This window comes from Pleurodeles waltl, chromosome 10 (assembly GCF_031143425.1).
Source record: "Pleurodeles waltl isolate 20211129_DDA chromosome 10, aPleWal1.hap1.20221129, whole genome shotgun sequence".
Classification (NCBI taxonomy): Eukaryota; Metazoa; Chordata; class Amphibia; order Caudata; family Salamandridae; genus Pleurodeles; species Pleurodeles waltl.
Window position 1 is genome coordinate 794,517,958 of NC_090449.1, and position 12,437 is coordinate 794,530,394.

Sequence of the window (12,437 nt, forward strand, 5' to 3'; positions counted from 1 at the left end):
CACCCCCTCCCACTCCTTCTGTTTCTAGTCAACAATTTGCATCCAACTTCACTCAACATGATACTCATAGAACCAACGTGGGCACTTCAGCCGTGGTACACAACATTGTTAGATCTGTCAGTAGTACCACACTCCAAACTCCCAGCCAGACCAGATCTGTTGACACAAAACAGAGGTCAAATCAGACATCCAAATACTAAATTTGGCTCCTGAGATCATAGAGTTTGAATATTTACAACTCCCATCAGAATGTATGGAAGTTATTAAGCAAGCAAAAAAAAACACTACTAGACACTGCTATGCAAACAAATGGAAAAGATTTGTATATTGCTGTCAATCCAAAAATATTGACCCTCTTACAGCGTCAATACAAGACATCGTATGTTATTTACTCCATTTACAAAAAGCAAATTTAGCATTCTCTTCAATAAAAACTCATCTTACTGCAATTTCAGCATATTTACAAAATAAACAACATAGCTCTTTATTTATCTTTATTTAGAGTTCCTATTAACCCCTTCGCTGCCAGACCTTTTCCCCCTCGGGTGGCAAGTCTTTTTTTGGCTATTTGGGGCAGTTCACGCTTAGGCCTTCATAACTTTTTGTTCACATAAGCTACCCACGCCAAATTTGCGTCCTTTTTTTCCAACACCCTAGGGATTCTAGAGGTACCCAGACTTTGTGGGTTCCCCAGAAGGAGGCCAAGAAATTAGCCAAAATACAGTGAAAATTTCTTTTTTTTCAAAAAAATGGGAAAAGGGGGCTGCAGAAGAAGGCTTGTGTTTTTTTTTTCCTGAAAATGGCATCAACAAAGGGTTTGCGGTGCTAAAATCACCAGCTTCCTAGCTTTCAGGAACAGGCAGACTTGAATCAGAAAACCCACTTTTTCAACACAATTTTGGCATTTTACTGGGACATACCCCATTTTTACGATTTTTTGTGCTTTCAGCCTCCTTCCAGTCAGTGACAGAAATGGGCATGAAACCAATGCTGGATCCCAGAAACTGCAACATTTCTGAAAAGTAGACAAAATTCTGAATTCAGCAAGGGGTAATTTGTGTAGATCCTACAAGGGTTTCCTACAGAAAATAACAACTGAAAAAACAAAATATTGAAATTGAGGTGAAAAAATCAGCAATTTTTCTCTACGTTTTACTCTGTAACTTTTTCCTGCAATGTCAGATTTTTGAAAGCAATATACTGTTACGTCTGCTGGACTCTTCTGGTTGCGAGGATATATAGGGCTTGTAGGTTCATCAAGAACCCTAGGTACCCAGAGCCAATAAATGAGCTGCACCCTGCAGTGCATTTTCATTCTATACTGGGTATACAGCAATTCATTTGCTGAAAAATAGCTATCAAGAAAACCTTTGTATTTCCAAAAAGGGCACAAGATAAGGTGTTGAGGAGCAGTGGTTATTTGCACATCTCTGAATTCCGGGGTGACCATACTAGCATGTGAATTACAGGGCATTTCTCAAATAGATGTCTTTTTTACACACTCTCCTATATTTGGAAGGAAAAAATGTAGAGAAAGACAAGGGGCAATAACACTTGTTTTGCTAATCTATGTTCCCCCAAGTCTCCCGATAAAAATGATACCTCACTTGTGTGGGCAGGCCTAGCGCCCGCGACAGGAATTGCCCCAAAACGCAACGTGGACACATCTCATTTTTTTTTTTTTTTTTTTTTAAAAGAAAACAGGTGTTTTTTGCAAAGTGCCTACCTGTAGATTTTGGCCTCTAGCTCAGCTGGCACCTAGGGAAACCTACCAAACCTGTGCATGACCATTGGTCCAACAATCAGACTGCCTCTTCAGGAGGATCTTCAGTCGCAGTAACAGGGCAGGGTTCTGCACCTGAACCTGTGTACCCTCCACTTGTATGCCTGGAGATTGAGTGTCAACAGTTGACAGCTTTTGACTTTCCTCCCAAAGTCTGTGATGTTGTTCTGGCCACCAGGTGCCCCTCCACCAAGTCAGTGTATGCCTGTCGTTGGGAGAAATTTGTTTCATATTGTTCTGTCCAGAATGTTGAACCTCTTTCTGCATCTTTAACCAAGTATCCAAAATTCTTTTGTTTGCTTTATCTGTGGCCCAGTAGGGCTTTGCTATTGGCACTGTAAAAGGGTATCTTTCTGCTATCTCTGACTTCCTGCGGTTGCTGGACCAATCTTCTCTTTTTAATCCCCTGTTATAGCCAGAGTCCTTAACGGTCTGCAGCTCACGTTCCTCCCCACACCATTTATCATGCCTCAGTGGGACCTCAAACTTGTACTGACTTTCCTAATGTGTGCAGCATTTAAACCGTCAAACAATTGCTTTCTTCGGTTGCTGACCATTCAAAATGCCTGTTTTAGTGGCCATCACATTGAACCGGAGGATCAGTGAATTCCAGCGCCTATCTGTGCACCCTCCTTAAATCTCTTTTTACCTGGACAAATTGGTCTTCCTGAGTTGTGCCTTCTTTCTTTCCAAAGTTGTCACTCCTTCCATGTAGGCCAGAGCATCACCCTGCTTATTTTCTTTGCTCTGCCCCAGAGAGACTCCACTGTCTGGACCCAAAAAAGTTTGTGATCTACCCACAAAACCGTTCTAGGAGATAAAAGTGTTTGTGGGCTCTCTTAAGGCAAAAAAGGGAAGGATGTGCAGAAGCAGACCATCTCACGATGGATCGTCCTATGTATTGAGATCTGCTAAGCATTGGTCAAGAAACAGCCCCTGAGGGATTGCAGGCTCTCTGTCCCAGACCCAAGGCTTTGACCACTGTGATAGAATTCAAGGTTCCTCTCCTGGACAGCTGTCAGGCAGCGTTGTGTGTATCATTGCACTTATTCGCAAAGCATTACTGCCTGGACAGTCAGGTCTGTTGTGATGGACATTTCACTCATTCGGTCCTGCAGGACCTTTTGGTTTAATAGGGTTCGCAGACCCAACTCCAAGGAGGTATTGCTTGGGTATTTTTTCTAAGCTAAGGCATCTATGGCTAGAAGTCTCTATCGGATGAACAAGTTACATACCTTTGGTAATGCCTTATCCGGTAGAGACTCTATCTAGCTGCAGATTCCTGACCAATCCTACCCACTCTGTGAACTGGTTCAGGTTTAAGTGGCACCCTTTTCAGAGTCATAGGGCCTGATTTGCAACTTGGTGAAGGGGAATACTCCGTCACAAACGTTACGGAAATCCCGTCTGCTTTATTACCATCCCATTATATCCTGTGGAGATAGTAATACAGCGGATGGGATATCCATCATGTTTGTGACGAAGTATTCCATCTGCCAAGTTCTAAATCTGGCCCTTAGTGTTTTCCACACCAGTGGTCAGTTCTCATTGTGACACTGTGCTCCTGGTGTGGAAAGTCCCGAAAGTAACTGACGTCAGAATGACAAGGTAGCACATGTATAGGTACTGCGCACCTCATTTCTGGTGCGGAGCTGACCAGTGCTACTGGCTCACAGGGATACTGCTCGAAAGACTTCCAGACCCAGTCTTACACCTGGGGATATTCAAAGGTAAGGAATATGTGGCTAGATAGTCTGTACCAGATAAGCAATTCCTGAAGGTAAGTAACTTGTCCGTCTGTGACACATCCCCACCAAGTATGTTTGTGGTGCCCGAGTTGAGCCACGACTTCAAGGTCTGCACTGATTGTGCATCAGTGAACCAAAGGGCATCAGGGAACATGAGGTGAAACTCTACATCACCAAGCTTAAGAAAGGTGCGTACCGACGCAGTCCAAGTTGCTGTCTGCATTCAAAGTTCACTCCCAGTCCGGTTCCTGGAGTCCTCGGGACTCTTTAGAGGTCAGTCCCCAGTGTGCTACAAGTCTTCAATAAAAAAATACAAAGTTGAATTGGGATTCTGCTCTCTCCCTCTCGTGCCACTCACATTTGCTTTGAGCAGGTGCAGGGGTGGTGCCACTCTTCTTGATCTCGCTACCCATGCCACATGACCTCTGAGCCGATCCCTCAACTTGTGCTAGTACAACCTGAGTTTCTTGGACCAAATGACACACTGCTTCCAATCGAAGTGTTCCCTGCAGCCATACTCTGGCTCTTCATATTCTTACTGACTCCCTCTGGGCCCCAGGGAGATTGGAGGCCCTCCATCTAGAGTAATTCCAGAGGGTTCACCCTTTGCATCAGTTGGACCCTACGAGCATGTCTTGCCTCCGGGTCCACTGTGGACCCCGCCTCTGGACCCGAGACCTGCGCCAGCTCCCAGTTCCTCAACGCCTACGCCGACTCCACGGACCAAAGAGTTCTCTCTGACGTCAAGTTGGCGCTGATCCAAAGTCTCACCTAAGTCCACCTGGGTGCTTCATCCTCCTTTGGACATACCAGCCCCTCGGGGAGGCAGTCTACTTTGCACTCCCTCTTTGGCACCGATTGTGAAGACTACGACCAGGGAGGTAAGTTCTCTCAGCCCAATAATGACAGTTGGTGCGTGGACTAGTTGGAGCCTAGTGGCCACAATACCTTTTCCAGCGACTGCTGTTTTTCCTCCTTCTTGGCCTGCCACAGAGGAATCCACTTTCTACGCTATGGTTGTACGTAGGACAACCGAAGTTTTCAACCTCCAGCTTCCCACTGTGGAGGTAAAAATCATTGTTTCTCAGCCAGGACAGATTTCTGCAGAGTCTCTTCTCCCTTTTAATGAGGCACTGAAGGACACTTTATTAGGAGCTGGGCCAAACCTTGCTGTGGGTTCCCTGTCAACTGATAAATTGACAGTCACCATCATCCTGCGCTTGGCAACCCTTTCCTGTTACAGCCTTGTGGTTCAGACCTTCACGAGTCAGTCTAATCCAAAAACATTGGCTACCACTCTCCCTGACAGGGAATCTGAGCAAGTTTAAACATTCGGCAAGAGGATTGTGTCCTCCATCAGCCTGGCCCGCTGCTTTGTCAATGCCAGCTGCTAGTTGGGGCCCTTTCCTGGCTCAAGCAATTCAGGATGATTGTAATGCGACCAAGTTCACGATTCAGTGGGTCTTCAACAGGACCGATTCAATTGGCAAGCTGTTGGCACCAGTGTTGCCATTCACCGCCATGTGTGGCTGCAGTCACTTTGGTTCTCTGGTGAAGACAAGTCCTTCATGATGGACATGCCGTTTGACGTAAAGGGACAAGGTTGATTCTGCTGTTGAGCAGTTTAAAGAGTAAGGCTTCCGCTTGCTCTGTGCTCCTCTCCTCCTCCTCGCCAACCCCACCAGTTCCAGCTCTCTTCACAGTTTTGGATGAGGCACACCTAACTGCCTTCCTGTCCAACACCCCTCAGGGGACACAGCAATTTCACTGTTGTGGCTGAGGTGCTACTGCCCACGTGGTCAAGGTCAGCATGCCAGGCAGCCCCCCTCTCCTGCAGCCCATCTGCCAACCCACTTTAGCTTTCCCTTGATGAAGCACAGTCAGCCGATGGGAGGCAGAATCCAGCATTTATTTCCTGGCTGTAAGGCAATCACTTCAGACAGGTGGGTCTTATAGGAAGTTTACAGGGGTATGCTCTCCCATTCATGTCTTCCACGCTGCACCTTGCAATCTTCCCCCTTCCACCCCCCCCCCCCCCCCCCCCCACCACCACCACCACATTGACTGGTAGAGGACCATCTCTCCATTTTGCTATAGGAGGTGCAAGTCCTTTGGTCAAAGGGGGTGTGGAGAGGGTGCTTGTTCCAGGAGTAGAGCAGCATGGTTGTTATTCCTGCTACTTTATGCTGCTCACAAGAGACTGAGGTCTTTGGCCTATATTAGACCTGCATCCTCTTGATACCCTTCTCTGAAAGGAGAATTCAACATGCTCACCCTGGCTTAGGTCTTGTCTGAATTGACCCTGGAGAGACTAGATGGTGTTGTTCAGCCTGCAGGATACCTATTTTCATATTGCCATCCTACCGTCAACGTTACCTGGGGCTCGTGTTTGGACAGGATCATTTCCAGTTCGCTGTGCTCCCTTTTGGTCTCACCAGTGCCCTTGTGTGCTCACAAAAGTGATGACTGTGGTGACAGCTCATCTTCCAGGGTCTTGGGTACCAGTCTTCCCTTATTTCCATGCTTGGCTGTTGAAGGCAGATTTGCCTTTATCTTTGGGTTTGACTATCAAAATGTCTGCCAAAGTCGCATCTGACTCCTTCTCAGACACTTCCCTTCATGAGAGCCATTTTAGACTTGATTTGTGCCTTTCCCACAGCAAAGAAAGCTGAGGACATTTAGGCTATGATCCTGACTGTTCAGCTCTGGTCCTGGATTTCGGTGAGGTCTACTCTGAGGCTGCTGAGATTGATTTCCTGAATCCTGCTGGTCGAGCACACTAGGTGGAATGTGCTGGCTCTGCAGTGGGATCTGAAGTCTCAGTGGGCCCAATATGAAGAGGACCTTTCCGACTGTGAGATTTCAGAGGAGACTGCAAAAGATCTGCATTGGTGGTTGGTGGGCCCCAATTGGATTAGTGGTAGACTCCACTCCCTTCCCCACTTAGAGTTGACAGTGGTGACTGATGCATCACTTTTGGGCTGCGGCGACCATCTGAGAGATGTAGGTCAGAGGCCAGTGGTCTCTGGCAGAGATCCGGCTCCACATCAACCTTCGGGATCATAGGGCCATCCACTTGGCTTTGAAAGAATTTCCTTCCATTTATCAAAGGGAGGCTGGTACAGGTGCTCACGGACAATACTACCGCCAGGTGGTACTGTAATATATACAGGGAGTGCAGAATTATTAGGCAAGTTGTATTTTTGAGGATTAATTTTATTATTGAACAACAACCATGTTCTCAATGAACCCAAAAAACTCATTAATATCAAAGCTGAATATTTTTGGAAGTAGTTTTTAGTTTGTTTTTAGTTTTAGCTATGTTAGAGGGATATCTGTGTGTGCAGGTGACTATTACTGTGCATAATTATTAGGCAACTTAACAAAAAAAAATATATACCCATTTCAATTATTTATTATTACCAGTGAAACCAATATAACATCTCAACATTCACAAATATACATTTCTGACATTCAAAAACAAAACAAAAACAAATCAGTGACCAATATAGCCACCTTTCTTTGCAAGGACACTCAAAAGCCTGCCATCCATGGATTCTGTCAGTGTTTTGATCTGTTCACCATCAACATTGCGTGCAGCAGCAACCACAGCCTCCCAGACACTGTTCAGAGAGGTGTACTGTTTTCCCTCCTTGTAAATCTCACATTTGATGATGGACCACAGGTTCTCAATGGGGTTCAGATCAGGTGAACAAGGAGGCCATGTCATTAGATTTCCTTCTTTTATACCCTTTCTTGCCAGCCACGCTGTGGAGTACTTGGACGTGTGTGATGGAGCATTGTCCTGCATGAAAATCATGTTTTTCTTGAAGGATGCAGACTTCTTCCTGTACCACTGCTTGAAGAAGGTGTCTTCCAGGAACTGGCAGTAGGACTGGGAGTTGAGCTTGACTCCATCCTCAACCCGAAAAGGCCCCACAAGCTCATCTTTGATGATAGCAGCCCAAACCAGTACTCCACCTCCACCTTGCTGGCGTCTGAGTCGGACTGGAGCTCTCTGCCCTTTACCAATCCAGCCACGGGCCCATCCATCTGGCCCATCAAGACTCACTCTCATTTCATCAGTCCATAAAACCTTAGAAAAATCAGTCTTGAGATATTTCTTGGCCCAGTCTTGACATTTCAGCTTGTGTGTCTTGTTCAGTGGTGGTCGTCTTTCAGCCTTTCTTACCTTGGCCATGTCTCTGAGTATTGCACACCTTGTGCTTTTGGGCACTCCAGTGATGTTGCAGCTCTGAAATATGGCCAAACTGGTGGCAAGTGGCATCATGGCAGCTGCACGCTTGACTTTTCTCAGTTCATGGGCAGTTATTTTGCGCCTTGGTTTTTCCACACGCTTCTTGCGACCCTGTTGACTATTTTGAATGAAACGCTTGATTGTTCGATGATCACGCTTCAGAAGCTTTGCAATTTTAAGAGTGCTGCATCCCTCTGCAAGATATCTCACTATTTTTGACTTTTCTGAGCCTGTCAAGTCCTTCTTTTGACCCATTTTGCCAAAGGAAAGGAAGTTGCCTAATAATTATGCACACCTGATATAGGGTGTTGATGTCATTAGACCACACCCCTTCTCATTACAGAGATGCACATCACCTAATATGCTTAATTGGTAGTAGACTTTCGAGCCGATACAGCTTGGAGTAAGACAACATGCATAAAGAGGATGATGTGGTCAAAATACTCATTTGCCTAATAATTCTGCACTCCCTGTATAGGGTGTGGGTGGGGTCGCGGACCCTATGGCACAAGGCCTTGCACCTATGGAAATGGCTGGACCACCAGAAAATGTTCCTGCTGGTGTGAATTACCTGGCAGTATCTTTGAATGGCAGGGTGGATGAGCTCAGCCATCATCGCCTAGTGAATCACGAATGGCAGTTCAACCCAGAGTTGGTGTAAGGTCTCTTTTATGAGTGGGTAGAAATTTGGCTCAATCTGTTTCCCACTGCTGAGAACGTGCAATGTCCGCACTTCTGCATGTTGGAGTTTCTAAGGTATTTCTCGCTCTGAGACTCATTCTGCCTCAAGTGGAACTTAAAACTCTTACATGCCTTCCTGCCGATACCACCCCTGCCTTGGATTTCCAAGAAGATCAAGAAAGACCAGGCCAAAGTCCTCTTGGTGGCTCCATATTGGGCTCTGAGCGTATAACTTCCTGAGCTTGAGCATATGTCCTCCGATCATGCTGCCATTCTGAGAGGACCTGCTTTTGCAGCAGCAAGACAGGTTCTGTGTCTGGGCCTTCACAATATCCACCTTTATGCTTGGGGGGATTGAGGAGTGACAGCTGAATACCTTTGACCTTCCTCCGAAGGTGACTGGTGTTGTCTTGGCAGCCAGGCCCCGCTCCTCAAAAACTATATACATCTGTTGTTGAACAGATTTGAGGGTTGGTGCTCCATACACCAAATTAACACCACTCCCCCCACTTAGGCCAAGTTATCTGATGCTCTGGTGTTTGTTCTTTTTTCTTGCCCGGCCAGACTTTGCTTTTGGATTGGTTAATGTTTGAGTGTTATCTTTCGGCCCTTTTGGTCCTCTTAAAGTTGCCAGATCAGCCCTCAGTGTTTAAGTCACCAGTTCTGATGTAATTTCTGAAGGGGCTTTAACATATGTTTCCTTCTTTTTCCTTTGTAATGTCCCAATGGGTCCTCTGCATCTAGATATGCTATGCATTAGCAAAGAAACTGCCTCCAGAAGGACTGCTTGCTCATTTTACTAGGGCCAAAGCTGCTACCACTCTGTGGTACACTGAGTCCTTGTCCTAGACATTTGCCAGGCAGCTGTGTAGGCGTCTGTCCAAATGCTCACAAAGCACTATTACCTGGATATTTGGGTTTGCTAGGAGGGGTATGTTGCCCTCTTGGTCCTACAGGACTTTCTGGTTTGAATCCACCCATAGACCTACTTCCACATTGGTGTGGCTAACTGCAGCTAGTAGTCTCATATCAGAAGATCAAGTTACTGAACCTTTGGTAATGCTCTTTCTAGCAGAGAGACTATCAAGCCACAGATTCCACACTGACCTTCCCATCCTCCCCGTTCTGTGGTTGACTCTATCCAGTAATAGGTGTTCAAGTCTAGGGTCATGCAATGTGTCTACCAATTTGCTTTTGGGGCTCTGCATTTGGGGGTGCAGACAGTCTCAAAGGCAACTAACATTCGTGCACGGAATGGTGCCTATATAGTCCATGCATGTCATTTCTGGATCAAAATGGTGTCAGTGCGGAGCCGGAAGCCACATTGAGAAACCAAAGTAGGTCAGACAGTATCAAAAAATGTTTGCCACTACTCTGTCTCCAAACCCTTCTCCTCAGGGGAAAACTATTGCTGCAATATTCAGTGCACAACATGTGAACCTTGAGTACAGAATATGTTCACTCCGCCAAACAAAGTAGTTACCCAACTGTAATAATAGTTTTATAGCTTGAAACTCTTCTAATTCATGTGTGACCCTTCTTCCTCCCCCACCGCATGAATGAGGGGAGGTAGTGCTTAACATTAAAAATAAAGAAAACATCAATGCCTTTTTTTAATTGGACGCGTTTGGGGTTGCAGAATGGTACAACACTTAACGGTTGGTATATCACTATGAAGAAGTTGTGTTTAGTCTTAGTTTGGCATTAACAGGGCATTCTGTGTAATGGAATGTAGTAATGAAATCCATACAAAACAAACTTCCCAGGGTCACCAGCTTTCAACAATGCCTGTGGTTGGGTAGACTCCATGGGTATTGGCCGACCAAGGACTAAATGCAAAGCCATCCCTGTGGTAATTTCCTCAGAATTTTCCACATGACAAAGCCTTTCAATAGTTGTATTAGGCCGATTCTGGGCCTGTACATTTTGCTCACCATTAAATATGGGCCTCTTTTTCTATTGGGAAGCATGTGGCTGTGTAGGGTGGTAGGACGTCTGCTGTTAGTTTAGCTAATTATTTGATTTAGCATTTTAAGTGAGTGTCTGCAAAATACAATTTGCAAAAATCTCTCACAGTTTCATGACACCTCAAAGTACTTAAGCACTTGTGTTGGTTCGATTGACACTTTGCCTGAACTCATTGCTGGGCACAGTTCAAACTGCATAGCTTTCTTTTTATTTTATTAATTGAATTGCCATCACACAGCATGCAAAAATGTGTAGTTTTAATTGATACCCAGTTTCTATTGATTCTGTTTGTCAAGTGATGCCTGAGCAGCGATGCAAATATTTTCCTTCCGTGGCTAAGTTGTTAGATCTGGTTATCATGTTTTATTGAACTAACTATCAGAGTTGTATATCTCTGTTACCTTGACAGTCTTTGGAAAGAAGCAGTAGTTTTCTGGTTGGGACTTAAATATAAAAATCATTACAGGCATAAGCCATGTCACGTTTTTCCCTACATATATTCTTTACTTAAAGGGTTAATGAAAATGCCCATGATTAAGTAGGATTGCAAGTAAGTAACCTTTTTCGTTGTTCCTATTCTTTCACTGTCTGAGATCATGTTAGTAAATAGTTTTTCGTTTGACAGAACTATTTGTAAAAAGCTGATTGCAGTTTATTGTTGGTAAACACTTCTTAGTGAAAACATATTAAAATCATTGTGGTATTAACAACCTAAGCTTACTATTTTGCTGTGCGTTACAATATAGGGAAGTTAGGGAATGTCACAAGGCCCTCGCCTCAATTATTCCAGAACTGCTGTAAGAATAGTAATTCATCTAGGCATATATAATGTTAAAGCCTTCACATTCTGTGGGAAGAGCCTTCAGAGTGAGAATAGGAATTTATCTTGTGCAAGGATAAATTATTTAAACAAGTAACGTTATCCAGATGGACTAAGAGATATCAGTGGTACGTTTCTGATAAAACTAGCTTCTGTCAAGTCATTTTTTTCAATTTCAAATCACTCAAAAGCTATATATATATTTTGTGACCGATTTTTCCACATGACGATAAATCTTCTTCCCTTTTCAGATATCCTAATATCTATCCTCTTACACATTTTTAGGTTGAGCGCAAGCTTTTAACCACCCCCACCGCAAGCCCATCATTAGCACTTGTTCATGGGCTTGCCTTTCAAAAATCCATTGTCATCATTGGTAAATACTTTACGTTTGTCCCTTGTTGGGGCGGTTTTGTTACCACCTTGGACACCGACCCTGTTACATGGATAATTACATGTTTGCTGATGCATGTGACTGCGAACAAACTTATTTTTCCTTTTGTGTCTCTCCTTCCCGCTCATGCAGCCGTGGCACTTTGAATTGGCTCGCTTATGTCAACTGTTTTACTCTGGTGCGATTCTGTAACATTATTTTTCATAGGCCTTTGAATACAAGTGAAGATAGGTTTATTTTCTGAAGACGTAAATTTGCATAATTCTGTGCAACATGCCCACTAAAAATGTTATACAAGTTGCTGTGTAATATTCATTATAATTTCTTTTGTTTGAAAGGCTACTACCTTCCAAACGACGATGGAGAATTTTATCAGTTCTGCTATGTTACCCACAAGGGTGAAATTCGTGGAGCAAGCACACCATTCCAGTTTCGTACATCCTCTCCTGTAGAAGAGCTGCTCACCATGGAAGATGAAGGGCAATCTGACATGTTGGTGGTGACTACAAAAACGGCATTACTTGAGGTTTGTGTGAAGTACTATATGATATAGAAATATATAATGATATAGAAATAATATTAGTAAGTGGGTTGAACTGTGAGGTTAAATGGCACCACTTTTCTTAGTACGTAACTTAAGTAATGTTGAAATAGGTTAACATGATAAAAAAAACAGAACTGAAAGCAAGTTAGCAAGCCTGATTTTGAGGACCGTCTATAAGATGCCATGTTCATCTCCTAGAGTAGTGTGCGTTATATACGGTTTTCGAGGCTGGCATTTGGAT

At 44.3% G+C, this 12,437-nt stretch overlaps 1 protein-coding gene across 6 annotated transcripts in view; it reads left to right on the forward strand.

The window, feature by feature from the left end:
- TAX1BP1 (Tax1 binding protein 1) overlaps positions 1-12,437 on the forward strand; it is a 638,481-nt gene that overhangs the window by 186,990 nt on the left and 439,054 nt on the right. For all 6 annotated transcript variants that reach the window (XM_069211447.1, XM_069211444.1, XM_069211446.1 and 3 more), the window contains exon 4: positions 11,991-12,178. In XM_069211447.1, the coding sequence (XP_069067548.1) occupies positions 11,991-12,178 (188 nt within the window). The remainder of the gene's footprint in view (positions 1-11,990; positions 12,179-12,437) is intronic.